Source organism: Rhyacophila brunnea, unplaced genomic scaffold, assembly GCF_057557595.1.
Source record: "Rhyacophila brunnea isolate RB1 unplaced genomic scaffold, BYU_Rbru_1.0 scaffold_21, whole genome shotgun sequence".
NCBI lineage: Eukaryota > Metazoa > Arthropoda > Insecta > Trichoptera > Rhyacophilidae > Rhyacophila > Rhyacophila brunnea.
The window spans coordinates 9,523,525-9,547,972 of record NW_028232871.1 but is presented as its reverse complement, the minus strand read 5'-3'; the positions used below and the strand labels follow the sequence as shown (position 1 = coordinate 9,547,972).

The window sequence follows — 24,448 nt, the reverse complement described above, 5'->3', positions numbered from 1 at the left end:
GAAAAAATATTTTTATTTCTTAATATTTTACTGTTGTAAACGAAAGAGCAGACACCCCCAGAGCAGAATCTAGCTCCGCTTTGATATTGGTTGGACTGAAGCCTTTCAATTGAAAGTATTGTTTCACATAGCGATGACCAATTTTTTCCATGTTTACAAATTCACTGAGAGCATTCACTATTGATGGCTGTCAAACAAATATTGAAAAACGTAGCCTCGTCAAATTTCGATCTAACGCTTTATAAGGTTGGTACTTTCTAGCATAGTCATTATTTTCAAACAACAGCTGCCATCTATACGTCAGGTCGGGTACTTCTGGGACTACCTCGTACTAAGCCACAAATTATTGGTATTACAGCGATTTTAGTGAGAGTCAAATATATATGAATCTAAAAGCCCATTCTTTATCGTAAATCAATGGGCTATATATGCATTTCACCTGACTTTTATGCATGGTATAAATAAGAATTCTGCAATTCTACCTAGTGTTGATTTGTGGGTCCTTCAAATCAAAACCATCAGTTGTTTTCTCCTCCACAATGAACCAACCAACCTTTTATTGGTATTGATGATGAGAGACCAATGGCTATGTTCAACAAAATTGTGTCAGATATTGACATATATTCCACTTACGTGAGATGAGTGTTGATAGTTATTTTTCAACCCCATTATCCTAGCATAGTCCCAGTTTTACCTTAATCTGAATCATATAAATATTCAAATTATGAACTGCGTTGGGCTCAAACACAAATCTTTGACTTTCCGGGTGAATGCTCTCAACCAATTAAGCTACAGATACGATTGCCCTTCGTGAATGATTTCTAGTAACCACGCAATCTGTGCTGTTTCAAATTCCATCAAAAAATGCGTACCATCTTTGTAATTTAAATCAAGGTGCGACAGGTATGGTTGGAGATGTCACGTTCTATCCATAATATACTCTAACTAAACAGCGGACATGAACTAAGAAGGAAAATGGTAATATTTTTTTTTTCCGACCATGTCCGATCCTAATAGGATCATATGGGCCTCCACAGAGTAGAGGTTTGTATTAACAGATTTTGTTTTTACGAGAAATGGATGTCAGCCATTTGCTCAACCTATTAGGTCCATACCCTGACTCACACACAAATTGAAAAAACAATATGTGTATTTGCCAGACCCAGGATTCGAACCTGGGACCCACGGCGTGATAGTCCAACGCGTACCAATTCAAATTGGTTGTCCCTAGTTTACGACTGAATGGTTTAAATGAATGACTAATGAAATCCTTGATTAAACTACTGCCCGACAACATGATCTCGTCCACGGAAGTATATAATGTAATGATAAATTTAAGGGTGTTCCCCATTTGAAACGGAAGTGCAATTAAAAGCAAAGGAGGGGCTTGTTAGTTCACTGTTTTAACATGTGGACAAGAAGTTCTTGTTAGACAATATGTTAAAGTATTTACCTTTACAATTATTGTTTCAGAATCCGAGATTGAATATTATCTACGGGGGCTGAGTCCTATAGCGTATCTCTATAATGAAGTTACCAACATTACCGAACCACCGGTTGCTGCCATTATGTATTCTACGTTAAAAACTACCTGCTCTGTATATTTCAGGTAAGCTATTACAAAAGTATAATATTACTAAGTGTTTCAACCTAAGGAGCTGTAATAGCCGTAATTAACCTAACCAGCCGTAAAAACACAGTAATAATAGTGGAACATTATGAAAGATGCCAACCAGCTGCTAAAAATCAGGAACTGGAAAAGACGTGCGGAGGACCGTTCCGGCTGGAGGACGGTGGTGGAGGAGGCCAGGGCTCGACTTGAGCTGTAGCGCCATCGAAGAAGAAGAAAAAGAATAGTGGAACGCTTCTCAGTACCACAAACACAGAATTTGATCAACGTCATAAAAAGTGTTTTTCCCACCACTGTGAATTGAATTGTCTCAGTTAATGGGGTTTTGAACGGTCTTTAGAAGCCGTCATCCAAGGTGACAGTCCGTCATTCCGGAATTCAATAATTTCACTTCATCAGATCAACCGCTTGATCAGTCCAAATATTAATTTCTTTGCCAGCATAAAATACACATGGTTTGTCTATGATATATTGTAATATTAATTCACAAGAAAATTGATCATCTTGATTTATTTGTTGTTTCCAGATTCATCGAGCGATTTATATTCGAAGGGGAACTCGAGGACAACTTCAACGAGTTCTTCATAAAGGAAACGAAACGTAGTATGGATTCGTACAATAAACACTACTGGGACAAGGCGTTTAAAGTTCGACATCGGGAGACCGTACCCGAGTTCTTGAACGGATTGGCTAAACACATATTGCTCTGTGGAAAGTCACTTAGGCTTCTTAAATTATGTAATCCTGATGTAAGTTAATTGAAATTTAATTTTAAATTAGTTGAAGATTTATTCATTTATGTTTTACATATGCAAAGACTCGCCGGTCACGATTCGAATAAAAAAAAATGTTGATGAAAGCCTTTGTATAATTGCATTGAGGTATTAGGGCTAACACATGGCACTGCAAACTGCTGCGTTTGCGCCGCGCCGCGTTGGCGGATAGACAATACAATTCATATCTGGCTTTTTCAAACCGACCTAGTATGCACGTCAATGCGAAACGCAGCAGTTTACAGTATCTTAGTCTTAAATGGATGAAGTGTACGAATAATAAAATGACACCATACCGCATACATTAATTTACTCTTTAAAAATGAACAACATTGTAGTAAAGGTTGTTTAGCAAATTGTGTTGATTTGTATATGTCATTATTGTTTTTTTCTGTCCAATCCGTCTAACCTAACCTAACCTAACCTAACCTAATGTGACACCCCCGTATGGTCCCCATTTGGGGATGTCTTTGTGTATCTGGAGACGCCCGAATCGGTATCAAAGCCAGCAAATAATAAAGCGCTGATTACGAAATTAAATAATAATAAAAGAGCCCAGCCGGCAATGCCGTAAATTTAATATAACCGTTGGAGATGTTGCAACGTCGCTTTTTTTTCGCCAACGGCGCTCGTTGGAAAAAAAACCAGAAGATGGCGCTCAGATCGCGACAAGCTGCAAAACCGCGAGCACGCCGATTTCGTACAGATAAAATAAAATATTCAAAATGTAACCATATAGTATAATATTAACGTAAATAAACTCGTCGTCTTCCATCATAATTCCGGTGTGTCAATTATCCAACTTCCATCCCGAATCCAGACGAAAAAACCATACTAAAAACGAAAAGTGACAGTTGAGAAATTCTCTTACCAAAATGGAGGGAAGTGATAAGTGGCGCCCCACGTTGGGCGCCAACTTGACATATCCTCAGGGTCTTTCATGTGGTTTAGCTCAGTCGGCGACCCCCAGGTGTCAAAGATTTTATTAAGTATAACTATTTGTAGATTTTTATATATTTTTTTTTTAGACTCGGGACTGTAATGTGATAAAGGGACACGGGGAAAACAACACAATTTTTCTTTTAAAGCTTCACTTTTATTATGTTTATTTTTTTTTACGAGTACATTATTTTAATTTAACTTCCCGACAGTCAGCCTTTACGGTGGGCCCGGGAACCGCGAACCACTATGCTACAGTGCTGCATCCGAGTCTCTCCAGCCGCCGACGTACCGGAAGGGCTTCGATCCTTCAACGTCTAGAGACGCAACCACCCCTTATCAAGCCGCCGCACTGTCCAGTTACACGCGCTATCGTAATCAGCCTTTAGTTGGCCTGGCCCCCATTCGGGCCTTTCCGGAGAGGAGCGCTTGTGACACCCTCGTATGGTCCCCATTTGGGGATGTCTTTGTGTATCTGGAGACGCCCGAATCGGTATCAAAGCCAGCAAATAATAAAGCGCTGATTACGAAATTAAATAATAATAAAAGAGCCCAGCCGGCAATGCCGTAAATTTAATATAACCGTTGGAGATGTTGCAACGTCGCTTTTTTTTCGCCAACGGCGCTCGTTGGAAAAAAAACCAGAAGATGGCGCTCAGATCGCGACAAGCTGCAAAACCGCGAGCACGCCGATTTCGTACAGATAAAATAAAATATTCAAAATGTAACCATATAGTATAATATTAACGTAAATAAACTCGTCGTCTTCCATCATAATTCCGGTGTGTCAATTATCCAACTTCCATCCCGAATCCAGACGAAAAAACCATACTAAAAACGAAAAGTGACAGTTGAGAAATTCTCTTACCAAAATGGAGGGAAGTGATACTAACCTAACCTAACCTAACCCAATGCCAGATACATATTTTAAAAATACAAATTGCATGTACTGAAAAATTAACTCTACCTATATTGCAATAACACCGATTTTTACAAATTTTTCTGACTTTAACGTTTTCTGGAAATGGTCCACTTCAGTGTTCAGATATTGTATGAAGTGGTTCACCTGTATATCGATGATCGCTTGCTGATTGCAAATCCATGTGATAAGATAATCAATCTCATACTAGGTTATGCGAGAGTTACGGGATAGGTCTCAATGAAACACTATTCATAGAACAAATTTTTTTGCGTTGCTTTTGTATTCAACTGGAGTATATATATTATGAATGTCATTTTTTATATACCTGACTAAATTTGACTTTTAGGATCCGCTGTGCGTTCTACTCTCGACTGATTATCCTCGGATAAAGTGCTGCTTCACGTTTGAGGAGATCGACAGGCAACAGATGCTGTACGACCAGTACAAGACGCAGTGTCTGTACGTCTGCGGACAGCCGGTGACATTCCAGAGTCTGCTCATCCAGAGGGAGGCAGACAAGAAAGCATTTATAGAAATGGTCTCGCTTAAACAGGCCGATACTATGGAAAAACTGATTGGTAAATTATAGTTAAAAAGGTTTTTTTTCCTAAGAATTTGGACTCATATAGAAAGAGTTTTATATACATTCCATATTAGGGATTTCGAAGGCAGTTCGTTTTTCGAATTGTATGTGTGATTGTGTATTGGTAACAAGTTCATTATTTTTCTTCTAGTGGCAGCCTTGAAAATAAAATGGTGGGTTGCATTCTAGTTTTAAGTCTGTTACTTTGTGTATATAACCTACATATGCATTTCTCTGTATTTTATGTGATTATTTTTCTTAAAAATAATGGTAATTAAGATGTATCTTTCCACGACGTGTTTTTACACTCGAGTGCAGTTATGTAAATTGGTCAACAAATCTCATAGTAAAGTGTGAAGTTCTCTTCAAATGAAACTGTAATGGAAAGTCACTTGTGGCTAACTTAATTAGTAGACGAGAGGTCCTTCTTTTGCTTCAATTTCAAACAATTAGACTACGGCCATCCTCCCACGGCGCAACTTATGTCCGTCGGAACTGAAACTAAAATTCCAGCCAGTATCTAGCTAATGTATTTCAATGGCGGCTCGCTGACGGCAAGACTGGAATCTCTCAGCTTCAAAACGGTCGCGAAGAGATGCGACATGCTAGTCGCGCGGTCGCTGAAGTTTCCAGTCACCGTAAAACAGTGGTACCAACATCATTAGATTTCGGTGAAAAATCATATTTTCTTACCAAAATTGGTAGCACTTCGTAAAGCCGCTAGCGTCATATCGTAAAAACCGAAACAACCAGAGACGTCAAAACTCAAAAGTAAAAGATGAGCGAAGCGAGCATGTTTGTATTTTCTTTTTGAATAGCAGAAGTGATGACCCTAACAAGCTCGAGGTAGCTTTCCTTGGACATTCTATAGAAAGCCAGAAATTTGGAATTGGTTTCTTGCAGTTCCTTTGCAGCAACAAATAGTCTGCAGTTTATGTTCCTTTCTATATAAGGATGAATCCAATATTTTCTTTTATTTTGACTCCTGTATCTGTTGTATTGATACAAAACCAAAGTCTCCTCGTCGCTTGACCTGCTCGAAGACATTGTTTGTTAAATATTAACTTAAATTAAAATAACCTAACAAGCGCGCGTGTTTTATACAACACAGCTGATAGTCCAGTTTGACAGTTTGAGGTTATGTGATTATTATTTCAACTGAGTTTCAGTAGCGCCGTGTGCGAAGCATCACATTGGCCAGTTTATGAGATCCTTCACAAACCAGTTCTGTCATATATCAGTTGCGCCGTGGGAGGAGGGCCTTAATCTCTATAGAGGATGGTTTTGTTCAACATTTTTACATAGACACAATGTTGAAGGCTTCAACCGTATAGAGATTACTGGGCCAAAAGGACATAAGTTACAATTTACAAGTTTACAGGAAAGCTTACCCTATTAAAACATATTTTGTCACGGATTAACTTTTGCCAATGTACTTTTGGGACAATACTCAAACCCCATAAATAACTTATTTTCGATATAACGCTCCTCGTTTCTGTTGTGTCTTAATATGTATTTAATAAACGTCTGGTGGTAGAGGTGTAGATGCGTTAGCAGAATAGGACAATAATGATGTACATATCGTCACTGTTCTGGCAGAAGACGAAAAAATGACATATTGAGTTAGTTATATCAAAATGTTCCTTATTTCAAACTTTACCGTCTGGAAACCTTCTTAATAAATAAACAGTCTTTATTTTAAAATCATCCTTTTTAGGATTACTTAATAAACTTACATGATAGACCATTTCAAACATTTTAACAACTTCAAAGTCAAATTACTCAAAACTAGTATTCTGCAGTTAGTGTGTTCTGCCAGAACAGAGACGATATATAAATTACGTACCTAATTAACCTCTGTTATTCTTACATATTTTTTTCTGGTTTACAGAAGAACGTAAACGATTATCAAGAATGGTATCCCGCCTTGCCACCGCCAAGCACCTTCAACTGCAGAAGGATAACGAAGAGTTGGCTGCCCTCCGTAAAAAGAGAGAGGCAGCCGATGACTTGGCCATTCTCGAGTACACGAAGGCTTCGGACAGATTATACGCTCTCAAACTGGAAGAGGACAAGTAAATACTGATTTAAATTCTTTTTAATTGGTTGTGTAAGATTATATTAAACGCTGTCGCTGCCTACAGGTCTGGATTTATTATCTTTTCTTTTTATCCAAGGTTCAATTTTCCAAAGTTCTTAAGCCAGGAAATGCGGCGTCGTCATCTACTATGTTTACCATTGATCTTTCCTTGGATGACAAGTGGGGAAATGCTGTACTTTTGTCCTCTCATAATGTGGCTGATGTACTGTAGTTTTCTGGTTTTTATACTACGATGAACTTCTCGATCCGTTCCCATTTGATTGAGAACGTTAACATTTGTAACCTGGTCAGTCCAAGGAATTTTGAGGATGCGGTTATACAGCTACAAAGCCTCAACTCTCTGTAACTTCTCCATATTTACTGTAGGTCTCCCAAATTAGCAGGGGCCCCGAAACCTGAATAATAAATTAATTGCATATGAGTAAATTATTTTATTCTTACATACTGTACGTAATTGATTATCTTCATTTTAGGCGGAAAGTACTTACATATTATACTGACATCGGCGAAGAGGTGAAAATGAGGAAGCTAAGAGCAGAATGGAAGATCAAGAGACTGAAACTTGACGATAGAAGAGTTCAGCTCTTGACCAGTGAAAAAATGAGCCTTAACCGAGAGAAGTTGGAAAAAGAACATAATACAACAATCGGGGATAGTATGATAACTCAGGAATTAAATGACACTAAATTAATAGACAGTGATCATAAATTAAATACAAGTGATTCGCCAGTTAGTGAACAGAAAGGACAAGAATTAATTAACAGTGATCCACCATTATTTAGTGAACAGAAAAATTTAAATGAAGATAAATCAATAGTCCATGAACAGATGGACATAATGATTATTTCCAAAGATTCTCTAGGGTCGGATTCTGATGTTAATGTGGATAATAATTTAATTATAAACAAAACTGATACTGAAACCTCGAATGTTACCAATGCCGTTAAGATGGAAGCGTTCCAAGAAATCGATGTCCATGTTACTTCGCCTGATAATTTAAAACATACGACGGAAGATAATAAAACTTTACACACAGATACTCTTGGTGTATTGGATAATGCTAATATCCAAATTGTAGACAATATTTCTTCTATTACAGTGGCAAGGTCTGTTGAAAATCTATTGACTTCCAATATTCAAGCTGCTGACGTTACGAATCGTAATACAATTTCTAATTTAAAAGTGTACAAATCGTTGGATTCTGACGTCAGTCCGACGGATATAATCAACAGTAATTATCAGCCGTCAACTAAGAGCGTGTCATTTAGTAATTTGGATATTCACAATGCGTATCAAACGCAGAAGATGGAAGCGTTACGCAACAAACATAAAGTAATGTCGAATGAATATGAATTAGAATGTCGTAAATATACGACTGTTAAAAGTTTGAATACAAACGTCGAACTGTACTCGAATAATAATAAAAGCGACGGCAACGAGAACAGAATCAGAGCGATGGCTTCTGACGGAATTAGATTCGATAATGTTCCTCAGTCTGATGTAAACAGGAAAGAAGTTCCTCAGTTTGATACGGAAGCGAGCAGGCAGGCTTTGATTAATAAGCAGAAGATTTTGGGTGACGAGTTCGGAATTGTTACCGATCACACTTCGAGGATAAGAAGAATGAAGCAGAGAGACAATCTCACGCTGGATTTGAAAGACTGCACGAAAGATGTGCCGGATTGGGGTGATTGTAAGATGGGACAGCAGTCGAGGTCCAGTTATATGTCTGTTGATTCGACACCGGATGTTTGTGCGACAACGCCTGGTGAATTTCCTCTCAGGGTAAGATATCATGTCTCTCTTATTTAAGCAACATATTGTTGTTTTATCTTGTAAACCTCATAAATTCTATTTTGGGTAAAACTATGTATTGTCTTGAGTATACTAGATTATCTAATATCTACTTAACGGCCCACGTGCTCGTCGTAGGTCAAAATTGAGTTTTTATTGTATTTTCAAACCATGATCCTGAACACTCCTTAAACGTTGTAGATAATCTATTTATATAATTTTGAAGCCTTATTATCCTTTATAGTTATTTTAAACATTTGATGACTGCATAAAGTATTTTTGTTACATAAAATAGTATTCTTTTAAACCTCTCGCTCTAATGTTTTAGAATATAGTCATATTTCGGTACATAACTGTGCAGTGGTGTTAAGATTTTTTACGTTTATTAATTTTTAAACGCATTTATGAAACCATTAGTATAATTTATTATGAGATAATTTTTGTAAAATATTCACGATAAAAAATTATATTGATAATCTCTGTGATCCCAAATTTGACAAGAATTAGGCATTTTATTATTCAAAAAATCGGCAAGATTAACACATTTGAAGATGATTCTAAAGATACTTATTATAAGCTATGTCTTTGACCATTCAAGTCTGATAAACATCTTATGAATAATGATTGCTTTATAATAGTTATTGACCTAAGAATAAGGTAGTGTTTTTTTGAAATACGCCATTTCTTTTGTTATTCCCCAGTGGTTAAGCCGTAGCCATAAATTGACAAACTATAATTGAAGTAGGGAGTGATATGATTTGTTAATTGCGACAATATCTCTTGTAATATATTATCACTTCCCTCCATTTTGGTATGAGAATTTCTCAACTGTCACTTTGTGTTTTTTTTTTTTTTTTTTTTTTTTTTCGTCTGGATTCGGGATGGAAGGTGGATAATTATGACACCGGAATTGTAATCAGAAACGAAAAAAAAAATAAAAAAAAAAAACCACAAAGTGACAGTTGAGAAATTCTCATACCAAAATGGAGGGAAGTGATAAGTGGCGCCCAACGTGGGGCGCCACATGATAATTCCAGGGTTCCGGTCTAGCTCAGACAAAGTTCAATTCGAACCCTGGTATCACAATTTTTTGTTAGTAACTGGTAAACTGTCGCTTTTTATTCTTAGTATGGTTTTTTTAGGATTTGGGCTGGGTAAAATGACGCACCGGAATTAGTTTTATAACGGCAGGGTATATTTACGTCGATGTCATATAATTATTACATAGTTTTATAATTTGTTTTACGGACACAATATGTTTTTTTTAAAGAATTATTATAGGTTATTCATAACACACAATTTATAAGTGCAATTGATTCCAAAATATTTATATCCCCGAGCTGGTTACTTATAATATACAATAGCCGCGAAATGCTATCGACACGCGTTTTTTTTTTTAATAGTTTATGTTACCGAGGACGAAAATGCGTGTCCCGTGTATTACTGTTTTCGTCATACTGCCGCCATCTTGAAATTCATTCCCAACGGTCTTTTTTTCTTGGGCGATGTTGCATATCTCCAACGGTCAAAGACAATGTTGCCGGCCGACTTTTAACATTATTTTCTAACAACTCTTTTTCTTCTCCTTGCACTATCTAACATTCCTCTCTCTCAATTACAATACAAGTTATTTTTCCCATTCATTCTTTATACATGGTATTACAATTTATTGGCGTTTTGTCTACACATTCTACTGACATGTTTCATACATTATTGTTAGCGACAGTTAGTCACTTTTTATACTGTTTAAGGGGTGAAGCCCAATTTCATTCGTCGTCTCGCATACTTTCTTATTTATTCACACCTGGTCTTCCACGAACCGTGTCCTCAGCCTCAAAGACACGGGCCGTGGGACTTATTTCTGGAAAGAAACGTCCCTGTGGGTGATCAAGGGTGCGGCTCGGTGCAGTTTATTTGACTACGAGGCCAAGGGCGTGTTCAGGCCACTCTACACCCATAGAAGGTACTCCAGGTATAAGACCCGAAGTCCGAGGTGGTGACAATATGTACCGCATTTGTATAAATTGGAAGGACAATGCAAGAATTCTCACTCAAGACGCACTATTATTGTCACAGGTCAGTCACTCGACATAGTCAACGTCATTCCTCTTGAATCAAGTCTCTCAGTCCATTAATATCACCAAACCTTTGATCACTCTACACCATTATCTTACTCCGACCATTGTAACAACTCTTTGTACTGCACCAAGGTAAATAAACAATCACATTCATCTACACTACCGCTGCCTCAATCAACACATCACCTGCTCCCTCATCTACAGCCAAAATAGCTTACTCTTATATGTTTTCAGTTGGATGTAGAGACACCTTCAGGCTTGGACGTTGGCATCATCGGTTTTCCGTCGGCCAATACGCTCAGTCCCACGTCAGCGAAAACGAGTGACCTTCTCCCACTGAAACATTTGACAGATAAAGGATTCCGTTTTCCAAATCTCATAGAAGAAACGCAATCAGATGAAGAAACCGTACCCGACAATCCAAATATTGTAGAAACGACATTAAAACTGGATACTTTAACCGGTTGCGGCAACAGTATAAATAAGTATAATGTCAAATCTACAGTATGGAATTTCAGTACGGACGAATTGAATTTTGACCATTTTAAACCGTTTGGAACGGAACGAACGCATAACCTCACTTTCGAAACGATGGATATCTTTTATAAGCCGATTAAATTTGACTGTGATGTTTTACCGTACCCGGATATATATGATACTATCGCCGCAATTGAGAAAAAACCTCTGACCAACATCTTAAAATCAATTTCTTCGCTGCAAGAAGATGATAGTGTTCTTCAGACGTTGGACGATGTTGATTCTTCCACAATGGCAACGTGCTTGCGGAGATCTATTATGATTCCGCTGTCCTGTCAGATGGAGATGGTGAACAATGCGACGTTGAAGTATTTCCTAGTCAACTGTGATATCTATGATCATTTTAAGAGTCTGCATGATTACTTCTTTCTGATGGATGGAGAGTTTGCTAAGACGATATCGAAGAATTTGTTCAAAAAGCTGAATGTTACCGAGAGTCCTAGAGAGTTGTTGAACTTTGCCACTTTACACAGTATATTGGATAAATCCTTCGGTTCGTCAGTTGGAGGTAAGAAATTCATATTTTTCAAATTAATTTATCACTTCAATCGAAGGTAATTTACTGTTTCTGCTCCAAAACAGACAGTGGCGAAGACTCAATTCTAAGTGATTATTTAACAGTGGCGAAGACTCCATACTAGGCGATTATTTAAAGCCTACCTTCTTAAGAAAAATATTTTTTAATTGCATATTGACATATTTATATATTTAATCACTTTATTATTTTATGTTATATAAAAATAATTTATTTTGCCAACGAGAGATGTCGTATATGTAGGAATGTATTACAGTATTACACAGTTTACAAAACAACTGCAAAGGTATTAAAAAATGTACAACAGCACGCCGTAAATAAATAATAAACGCCGCGACGTCTCGACGTAAATAAATCTCCGATTATGTGTGAAATAATTCTGATTTTTTTTCGTATGGACTTTACGTCTCGTAACCTCAGCAAGTCTGCTGATTTGTACGAAATAAGGTAAGCTCCTATCGCAGAGCCTAAAACATTCGCGCATAATAATGTTGTCACGATTGCGCACTTTGCCCAAAATCATTAATAATTAGATAATTAAAAAAATAATTTCAACGGCGTTTAATCGAATATTAATAAATAAGTATAGATTGTTTTTATAAATAAAAATAAATTTTATCTAATGATTTTTGATGGGTATACATGTTTTGAAAAATACGTAATTTAAACACATCGCTCATTTTTATGTCGTCAATGAGTTTTTGAAGTTTCATTGAATTAGTGTGTCGTTGTCATTTACTAGTGTGTACCTATTCATTAGTAGTAAATATCGTACTATTCTCGTAAGTATACCTGACAAATGCGCTCTTTTTATCAGATCTCCACAGCCTACCTCTTTCCAAAAGTCACCCTTCGCCACTGTTATTTAACATTCACCATTACGGTACTTTCTCAGTAATCCGCCACCCCAAAAACCAGACAAGTGTCCAATTATTAGTGAAAGCGGCAGATTATAGTGCATACATACAAAATTAGGTCAAAATTAAAACAGGTATTTTGTAAAAAAAGGTTTTTTTGACAAATTTGTACTAGCAAGTTACGGTTTTATTTATTATCAAAATCAAGTATTTACTAAATTATACATACTTACATATTCATAAACTAAGTTTATTAATCAAATATTAAACAGTAAATCACTTGACACAACCAGTTGTTCAGTGAGGCAGATATTCTTGAATGGCTTAGGATTCCTGGCTTTCCCTATGACCAAAAGCTTCATTTTGTGTGTCCCGGTTGCATTGGAGCACGGCATCTACTATCTTACCACTACTACTTGTACATTTCTACTTGTTTACTACTTTTTTAAATTTACTACTTGTACATTTCTACTGGTACATTACTATCTTCGCGATGAACATACTTTTTACGAAGGAGAAGTTTCCAAAATAAACCCGTCTCATCTGCGTTGTATACTTGTCTTGTACGCGGCAAACTATTGAATACCGGCGAATTATAGAGCTTGATTTTGTGCTTTCGAATGGTAAAAATAACAGCGGATTATAGTAGTTGTCGGATAATCGAGCGGCGGATTACTAAGAGTTTACTGTAGTCATAAAAATAATTTAAATATGATAATTTTCTTAACATTATTGCCACAAATAATGCAAGCTGATTTATTATTCCATTCGTAAGCAATGAAGTTGCAACATGACAAACTGGTGACACCTTGATATTATTGGGGCTGTATTCGGCTTATAATATTGTGGTCCCAAAGTCAAATCCTGGGTGTGGCAAATTCATATGTTTCTTTCAATGTGTGTATGGATCATATAGATTTAGCAACTGGCTAACGTCCATTTCTCGTAAAAACAAAGATCTGTTAATACAACTTCTACTTTGTGGGAGGCCCATATGATCTTTTTGGGATCAAACATATGGTGATGTAATGTAATCTTAACTAATATTAGATCAGTGGTTCCCAAAATGTGACCATGACTGGCTTACAGGTTCGCCGTAGAATATTCAAATATTTTCATCGAACCGTTTAAATACCATTATAAATAACTGAATAAGTTTGGGAACTGTCATTAGGTGACTTTTGAGAAATAAGGTTAGTTTCTATACAAAAGTAATATTAATAAACTGACCCTTATAAGTAGCTTCACAACCTACCAGGCGTCTGTGAACTACTGGTTGGACATCGCTGGCTTAAAGCTTCTGTCAGTTTCACCAAGAAATGCACTAATTTTGTATTTTTCCAATAGGTACCCATAAATACGCTGAAAATCTGTCGTTCATCGTTAACGATATGCCGTTGAGCTTCCATCACAGCTCACCAGACGTCTTGGAGTGTCTCAATCTGTCATACACGGCAACGTGGCCGATAAATATAATCATATCACAGGAAGCCGTCGATAGATACGGAAAAGTTTTCCAGTTTCTCGTCAAGATGAGAAGAATTATGTGGGCACTGGAGCAAGACTCTGAGGTAAATCATTATAATATTAATACTATCGACCGAGGGTACTTGATGGAATTTCAAATTTAAATTCTAATGGATTTATGTTTTGTACTATTCCATTTGAGTCATTTTTTGCGACCCGGGTTTCGCCTTGCGCCCAGGCGCAATGCGCATACGCCAATGGTGTTGTTTTGAAAGAATGTCAAATCTGAAAAATAAATAAAAACAAAACTTAGTTTTAAAATAACATTTAATCCACCCAATCCTCTTTTTGCGCGGGGATACGTTCCAAAGACTACCGTGCAAAACAAAACCGTGTAAAAAAAGATAAGTTTGTGCCCATACAAAAATGTTAGATAGGTTCCATTACTTAAAATCAACTCAAATTATGAAATTCTTGAACTCGAAAATAAATTGAATTCATTTATTATTTATACAAAAAATATTTATACATAAAAATACATAATTTTCGATTTAAATTAAATTTAGCAAAGAGAAATATATTCATTCACCGTCGCTACTTGACAATGAACGTGCTCGTTTACTGATGTTTTTCGCTGGCGAAAAATCACTCATCGCTGGAAATATTTAATGACGTTGATGCCGAAGCATGGGGCGCGGCGCGTCTCTCATATCGAACCCGAAGTGACTGCTAGTGGCACCATTTATGTACGTATGTATGTCTGGGCGGCATCCGGTGAAAACATATGTATTTACCAGTGGCGTGCGGTCCATTGCAATGCAATTTTTTAAGAAATATGTACATACATACATATTTTTATTCTTTTTAGTTTTTTTAAATCGTATTAAAGCAAAAAAATCAGTGTAAATAAAAAATAATCGGTACTTTATTAAAACCATGTTATTTCGAAACCGTGCAAAAAAACCGTGGAAAAAGAGGATCGGGTGTACACCCATTTATTACAACGTTTTTCTTAGCTCATATTCTTATTTGTCCGGTGGTTCTTTGTCCGGTACAAATCTTGCAATCGATTTTTAACTAACTTCCCGACTAGCTAGACATTTGAAACTTTTAGAATATATCGGAACACGATGCCAATGCATTTTTTAAATACTTTTAGCCATCTTTAAGTAGAATTGAATTCATTTTCAGTTAATTCTGTTTTGTATGAAAAGTTATTTCGACACCATTATTAGTTGGACGTTGCGTTTGAGACTTGTGTGTATTTTAACTACATACATGTACATAATATACAATGTTAGCGTGCATCTAACGTTGACGCTTTAGTGTAGCCCATAGGTAATAATAATTACTAGCCGATCTTTGCCAGCCTGTCTCACTAGTAATAATTATAATTGACATTGTATAGATATTTTTGGATGGTCAATGACCATTTGAAATAAAGGGCCAGCCGCCATTGGTTATAGTCCAAACTTATTTTACCAATGTTTTTCTTTACAGAGCTTAAAAATGACACTGAAAGAAGAGTTCATGATATCAAGAGAGATACAGCGTTCACCACAATATCACTCAGTTCAGATTTTCCGCTACAAAATGTCCTCTTTGATCCGGGCTCTCCACAGCTATGTCCTGACCACCTGCCTCCAGTCCTCATGGAAGGAATTCGAGAAAGGCATGATCGACGTGAGAACGATAGATGAGTTGTACTCCACACACGCTAACTATTTGAAAAAAGTACTCTTCAGATGTTTCTTGAATGAGAGATCCAGTCCAATGATTAAACTACTCAACAACATATTCGCCGTCGTGCTGAGGTTTCACCATTTCTTAAATGCAAGGTATGTTGTGATGTCAGTTTTATATGTAGATTGTAGATGTCAACCTGTTTAAATCGTTTTAACACTAGAGCAGAGGTTTTCAAACTTTATCAGTTCACTTCGGCCCAATTTTTTTATAGGTTTTGTTCCCAAACAAAAATTCTCTCGACAATTCTAGGCTAGTTTGGAAAGCTTGTTAATTTTTTTTATGAAATGATTAATATTGTTCCACTATAACACGAACACGGTTAATTCAAAATTGTTTATAAACCAAAATATTTGCTAAAATACGGTCCCGTAAATATATTTTTGATATAGCTCGAAATTCATAATTCGAAATAATTTATGATTGCTTACTGAATATATTGTGTAAATTGAAATTATTTTACACAAAGTAACTTGTGTCCGTTGGCTTTTAAAATATACATCGATTTAAGATTTGTAGATAAAATATGCAGTCCTCATAGTCCAGTGTGAAAGGCGCTGGCTTTTCATTCCGGGGCCTCGAGTTCGATCTCGGTGAGGTCACAATATATTTATGTGATTTCTGTTTGATGATTGCTTTTCTTCTATTACTAAATACACTACTATCATTGGGCCTCGTGACGTGAAATAATCATACAATATATTTTAGCCCCTGTAAGCTGGCAAATACCATTACCTACAGAACATTATACCTATTATAGTATTCATATATTTTATGATTTGTAATTCGATTTTTTTTTCATATTCCAGTTCTGTCAGTTTTGAATTTACTGAAGGTTAGGTTAGGTTAGGTTACTGAATAAGTAAAAGAAAATTGGACATAGATATTGTCATCTCCCTCGATTTGCGAAAGTGAAAAGAAGCTGTCACTTTTATTTTTGTATGGTTTTTCGTCTGGATTCGGGACTTGGAGGTGGACAAATAACACACCGGAATTGTGATCAGAAACGACGAGTTTTGTTTGGGTTAATATCTACATACTAGGTGACTACATTTTATATAATTTTTTTACGGAGGACGAAATGTATATGTTTACGATTTGGCTGTTGGCAGCGTTCTGTCGTGCCAAAAAAAAATGGCCGCGGCGTTGCCAATATGAAATTTTGTCGCCAACCATCTGCAACGTTGCCGGTTTATTATTATTTATTTTCGTAATCAACCCTTACTATTTGTCGGCCTGGTACTGATTAGGGCTTCTCCAGATTCACAGAGACATCCCCAAATGGGGACCATTTGGGAGTGTAACAATATTATATTTGAAATCATGAGTTATTCAAATAAATTAAATATTTCAGATGCTGGCATGTTGCAGAGAATGAAGTTCACTACACCCATCCTCTATTCGCCAACATGAAGAAGCTTTCGGGGATATTCGATAAGTTGGCCAAGAATCTCCACAAGACGGCCACGAGGTTGTCCGAGTGCGGTTACCAGCCGCATCTGATTGAGCTGGCCACAATCATCAACATGAATGGCTACTATTCCAATTGAAAGGATTTCAAGTATTGTTTGAATGGTTCACACTGGCGGTTGCTAGTCCTATTTATTCGTAGTTCGGAGACTGGGAGATTTCTTTCCTTATGTTTTATTTAATTTCCCTGGAGGAAGCCTGAATGACACGTTGTAACGGTAATAATTGACATATTTGTGATACATTGTTGTATTGTCAATAATTGACACATTGTCATATTGTTGACAATTGGCATGTTATATTAGAGGGAATATTCTCTAGTGGAATTAAATGCTTAGCGGAGTCTCAAAAATTCTAGATTGGTAAAAGCATTGCGACCGGTATGCATAAGATCTTTTGTTTGATTCCTAACTGGGTAAATTCCATTTTTTAAATAGGTTAGTATAGACATTGTATGTCCAGTTTTTACCGAAATTGAGTTATTATGTACACACAAAACACCTGTCTGTCTCATATTTCTATATTGTGAAAAAATCATGTCATAATTTTTTTTTAAATTCAGTTGATACCAAACATATAAAACACGACATACAACATCTGTTCATTAACCCAATGATATATCTTTGGTACCGAAAATGATATTGTATTTATTTAACGATTTAACCCCTTGCCATCCAAACACACTGAACCAAACAGCACACAGAAATCCATCCGTAAAATTTTTATTTGATTAAATACCACAATGAATTTTTGGAATTTATTATAAAACAATATTTTCTACAGCTTCATGCTATTCATTCTAGATTTTTAATCTAAAAAACATGAAAAGACAGTATAAGCATGTGACGTGAAGGTACACCACTGATCCGCATGTCTACTGATTAAGTATGCAACCATGTTGTTAATCGAAGAGCTGGTTCTTGTTTCACTTGCTAGATCAAATATATCATATTATTTTTTGGTGTAATGTGCAGTTGGAACTAGAGCTTGCTCTTTTATTTCGTTCATATAATATATCGTCGCTTAAGAAACAACACCGCGGAAGTCAATTAATTAAAATTTTCAGGGGCAAACAAAAACTGTCTCAAAAAATTGAAAATTGATACCTTTTAACTTATTTTTTTTTGTGTTAAGTTAAAAAAATGTTTTTTTTAACTAAACACAAAAAAATTCAATTTTTTGAGACAGTTTTTGTTTGCCCCTGAAAATTTTAATTAATTGACTTCCGCGGTGTTGTTTCTTAAGTGACGATATAGGCAAATTATGCGAATCTTGTTCAAAATAGTGTAAAATTACATCAAACGTATTTTAAGAATTGCGATAAGTACTGTTGAAGATTTTAATATTATAAAAAATATTATTACCTGTCTCATTTTATCATATCACTCCATATTCCATTATTTCTAATACAATCTGATATGATATTTTTTCTATGAATATAATTCATTAATGATCCTAGTTATTGAATAATTATATTTAAAAAATTTAACCCTAGGAACTAATATTTTTGTAACTTTAATATTTATCACTGTTCACGCACTATGGTTGCTTGTTTTATCAAATAATATATGGCTATTTTATACTTAAAATAAATACGTTATACATACAGTGAAACCCCAATTTTACGTTTTTGAAAAGAATAAAGGGAAAATTTATTTTTAATTTAAATATTATACACATTGGCTTGTAGCATATTACGTCTGCGTGTTCTTTCACCTTTTCAAGAATGTTTCTGTTTTTCTTAAACTGAAAAAAAAGCAACAATAAAAAACATATACAATCTTGTTGATGTTACACTGCAGACATGTCTATAAATAGAAATGCACACATGCGTCTGGAATTCATTTAAATGATTGCCATGCTTTGAATTACGGAAAATAAAAATGGAAATTAAGTGTACTAAAATAAAACGGAACTGCAGAAACTACACATGGAAACGTGAATTTCGGGCACGTAAAATTGGGGTTGTACTGTAATTATACTCTTGGAGAATTTTACTAATATAATAATGTTGATCTTGAATAGATGAAGTTATTCTTTTTTATAGGAGAGTGTAATAGGTATTGGGGAGACATCTAGTAACGGAATTACAAAACATGCAATTCCATACAATTTACTGAAAAAGTACCTCTGCAGATCTATTCTTAACAGTTATCACTTTTGCAGGTTTCCGTTGTTTTCATCAGTCAAAATTAGCACGGATGGCATTTTATAAACAAAACAGTCATTGGCCGCTATCTCTAATTCATAATACGGCAAAATTTAGGTTGGTAAAAATGTCGGTCAAATTCGGATATGTTCGTAATGCTGAACCCAAGCGTGTAAAGCCGAACGAGCGCCATCTAGTTGGCAATGAGCCGAACACAAGAATTCTGAATTGACACGTCACACATATCAACATAACCAAAAATTTTCTTAGTCATGTCATTGCGATTGTAGCAAAACATTGCGTCTCAATATGTAAAATTGACATACTCTGTCTCGTTCTCAAACTTAACACGGCTAAGCGAGCGGCTGTTAAAAGATATCACTTTTTGACAGTTCAGACGGTTAACTTTTTTACATATTTAACCGCTAGAATACGTAAAGTGATAAATGTGATTTATTTATCACAATTAGCTCTTTTTTGATGTTAAGTGATATGTTAGAATAAGCCTGCTGACACAACATAACACAAGAAATTAATTTAAATTTTGTTTTTAAACAAATAATATTGTAATCAATTTTTTGTCAGAGTGGTGCCAAAAGACCAATTTCAAACCAAACCAAACCAAACAATTTTAATTGAAATCACTGTATGAATTGAAAATTCCATTAATATTTATACAACTATCCCAAAAATCATTTAAAATGTCGTCATATTAGGGTAGCTTGATTAGATATAAATAAAAATGATTTCCAGTTAGAAATACTTTTATTTTCTACAAATATGTATTTATGTTTTCTTTTCTCTCCACTAACTATTACACTCCACTTCAAGACCTGATTAGGTTTATGAAATATAAATTCTTTAATAAAAAGCCATTCGATCGATATGTGTACATATATATATGGAATTTATATACAATCTATTAATTTATTGTTGTCGGTGTTGATACTATGTTGTAAGTTTATATTCAATAATGTTGTATTTATGAAACAAAAACGACGTTATCCAAGATGTTGCAGCTTTGACATTGAGAAGTATTGTTACCTAAGTAAGTGTGAGAAGATTATTAATGAGTCAAGTAGGGTTAGGTTGACTTCATGTGTTACATTGATTCATATGAATGTTCAAGAAAAATAAGAATGGTGAATGATATGACGATGGTCTAATGTCAATACTCCGTATCTGACCTATATGACGAAAATGACTTTGATGTACCAAAAACAACAAAAATACTGCCCATCGACTGCGAAATTCCCATATCTGTAGTTATTTTAACAAAAATGATACACACATTTTAGTAATTTCCCGTATCTGAACATTGCAGAAATAAACCTGTAATAGCCTGTATCTTGCCTCTAAGCTGTCAAGCGTGTTGCATGACGTGTGTTGAATTCAGCTTCAAAATGTTACTTTCGAATTATTTAAAAGGTAAGTAATATAACAAATTTGTATGTTTATCTTTATAAGTATGTATATCACATTTTATTGGATGTTATCATTATGTTAGGCGTTATGTGCTTAGCTTTACCACTTTTTATGTTACAGGTTGTTGGCACGCTATGTAGTTACAACATGTGTGAACTATTAACAGTCAGATACGGGATATTAAATATTTAGTTTTTCTAGCTTCCTGCACAATTTGTAAGTCACTTATGGAGATATTGACATTAGGCCATCGATGAGTATTTTTTGCGTATATCATTCTTTTAAAATATTTCACTCTATCAAAAACATTGATATTTGAATGAATTAACTCATTCGGAGCTTATTTATCTTACATTCCAAGTTGCTAAACCAAAGTAAGGACATGTAGGAAAAAGTGAGTTATCTAAACAACCAATAAAATTATTATTTCATTTTGATCTCCTGAAATGCTATAAATTGTTCCATATATCCTCGATATGGGGCTGCAGTGGCGAGGGGTGGAGGTAGGCTGAAAAGATTCAACATAAATAGTGCACACATAACTGTCATTTTTTATACATATCTGTTATCTTTGAACTAAGAATACAATATGCAGATAGAGCAGGTTAGTTTTAAAATTCAATTAAACCCTGTCTTAACCAAACCATAATAGGGCGATCTGACAAAAATAGTGGACACCTTTTCAGTCATACTTATTTGTTTTCGTTGTATTAAGAGTACATGTTTGAGATGTTGGTTAGTTTTTTAAAAACCAATAGCCCTTCCTATACTAAATTATAATAGATAAAAAATATTCTTCTATTTATAAAATATCTAAAATTATGTATGGTTTAATAGCTATTGTCCACTATGGCTTGGATTAGGCAGGTTTAATTGAATTTTAAAAACTTGCAAACACTATCCACACATTGTACTATTAGTTCAATGTAAACAAATACGTTGAACTGACAAAGATTATTGTTAACTATTTATGTCGAATCTTAACAGCCTATCTCCACGCTTCGCCACTGTGGGGCTGAGCTATGCATAATCCCCAACTTGGTATTATATAATTATATTATATTGCACTGTTATACATAAGTTAAACAAATAATTGAAGCCCTCCTGTTATCAATCAATATGAAAATAAAATAATATTTCACTCTATTTTTACAAGTTTCTTAACTCTAAAATGATTATATTATTATGGACGAAGAATTTCCAAAATTCACTACATATTTGTTGTTATTGGAGTTGACTGATTATGGAAACTTTTTACCATATTATTATGATATGTGTTATATTATAATATGGAGGCGAGACTGCCAAGGTTGAATCTCACAGCTCGGTTGAATCATAATTGTTACTGCCAAAAGTTGGTAAGTCTCGAAATCATATTATGGAGTAATAGCAGTTTGAAGTTTGACATGTTCTCTAAAATCAGACGAAGTGCTAATTTCTTTGTTTTATAATTATATCGGATGACCTTTTTTTTCTAGCATACATAATTATAATATAGACACATAATCTGTTGTTAACTCTAAATACCTTAATTATCAACTTACCTACTTTTGGCAAGTCTCGAAATCATGTTATGGAGTAATAGCAGTTTGAAGTTTGACATGTCCTCTAAAATCAGACAAAGTGCTAATTTCTTTGGTTTATAATTATATCGGATGACCTTTTTTTCTAGCATACATAATTATAATATAGACACATAATCTGTTGTTAACTCTAAATACCTAAATTATCAACTTATCAACTTTTGGCAGCAACCCACAATATGTTGTTTGTTTTCTTCAATAAATAATATGTATGTGAAACCGATAGATTGATTTTCTGTAAAAAGTTCATTATGTTACCTCCACACCGTGGATGACCATAATATGCTTTGTCTCAATATTGATTTATCACTTTACACAATATTGCAGTTAACTGTATTTATCATTAATGACATTGGCTGATTTTGAAATCTTGAATCTAGTTAAACATATCAAGCCTTTATTGGATTGAGCTGTTATAATATTATATGACATATTTTACATGTTGGTTACAAAAAGTATGTTTATGAATATAATGTTTATGAAAAGATTTTTATTAAAAATGTGGAAATAGCAAATATTGAATATGCACGCTTCTTGCTATAAAGTATGTTTTCAAGGCTGTTGTAAAGATTTTGTTTATCTAATTTAGGTTTTAATCACTGTTTGCACAACAAAAAAAGATTAAATCTAAATAATTATTAAAAAACTAAATGGCTTTTTTCTTTCACCATAATTTCAATAAGTAGGATGTGTTTTGTTTGTTTCATATAAATAATTATACAAATTATTACATTTTGCCATATCACAGTTCATATATTATGGACTAAGTGTGTGAAACATAAAATTACTACAAATTTTTTATCTATTTTTATCATGAATCATTTTATTATTCTTTCGTAATAAACAGATCAACCTACAGTCGAAAGTGATATAATTATTCTACTTGCATTGTAATAATGGTCAATATCCTATGTAACTATGTCAATTTGTATACGTCAATTTGATTGTTACTTATGACTGACAAAGTTTAGTGTGCATTATTTATGTCAGTTCACTCTTTCACTGCTAAAGACACGCCTGGCGTGTGGCCATTAGATACTTATACTTTCACTGCTGACCAGTTAATTATCACATTTAATTATCATGTTAATTGCTACACGCCAGGCGTGTCTATAGCAGTGAACGAGTTGAGGTAATTAACTGGTCAGCAGTGAATGTGTAACAGCCTACCTCCACTGTTGGACACTTTCTAACAGATGGATATAAATTTTTAGCAATTACGTTGTCACCTCCGAAAGGAGGGAGGGGGGGGGGGGCGTAGGACGCGCTGGACCCACGTAGGATGATGCAATGTCTAGGTTAGGTTTGCTGGCTTCTCCTTTTGGGGACATGCGGGTTTTATTGACAACACGGATTTACGGCGGAAACAGGGCTTTTTATTTTCGGAATATCTTTAGTCAAGAATACAGCATCTAAAACATAATATTTTTAAAAATTAAATAATTCACGAAGGTGCGTCGCCTCCGAGTGGCCGATGTGAGGCGAGAGAGAACAACGAATCAATCTCCCTCGCAATCTTGCTCGAAGCGACCGGGCGGTATCTTGCGCATGCTTCGGCGCGTGCTGGCTGAACCATCTGTCACTGCGCACCCCAGAAATAGATTCGACTGCGCAGGTGGCACCATGAGTCGATGCAAGATTTGACATATTTTTTTCAAAATAACGATATTGATTACAGGCTAGAAATTTCTGTATCGTAGTCGATCTGATCATGTCTGCATGAATCCGCCCAATGACGATTCAGGCCTCATGGCCTTGGATCCTCTGAGGATGCCATGGTTTAGGCGGTATCAACGTTTTCGAATTTATTAACATTTTACCTGTTGGCATATACATTATTTGGCGCAGCCGATGCGTCCTGC

The 24,448-nt window shown here is 35.2% G+C and overlaps 1 protein-coding gene across 1 annotated transcript in view; it reads left to right on the top strand.

Annotated features, from left to right (window-relative positions):
- Grip163 (gamma-tubulin complex component 6) overlaps positions 1-18,243 on the top strand; it is a 31,475-nt gene extending 13,232 nt beyond the window's left edge. Inside the window, exons 8-16 of the mRNA XM_085949111.1 lie at positions 1,474-1,609; positions 2,157-2,379; positions 4,611-4,842; positions 6,739-6,922; positions 7,422-8,733; positions 11,055-11,865; positions 14,097-14,320; positions 15,717-16,054; positions 17,314-18,243. Coding sequence (XP_085805237.1) covers positions 1,474-1,609; positions 2,157-2,379; positions 4,611-4,842; positions 6,739-6,922; positions 7,422-8,733; positions 11,055-11,865; positions 14,097-14,320; positions 15,717-16,054; positions 17,314-17,509 — 3,656 coding nt within the window. The 3' untranslated portion in view covers positions 17,510-18,243. The remainder of the gene's footprint in view (positions 1-1,473; positions 1,610-2,156; positions 2,380-4,610; positions 4,843-6,738; positions 6,923-7,421; positions 8,734-11,054; positions 11,866-14,096; positions 14,321-15,716; positions 16,055-17,313) is intronic.
- The last annotated feature ends 6,205 nt before the right edge of the window (positions 18,244-24,448 follow it).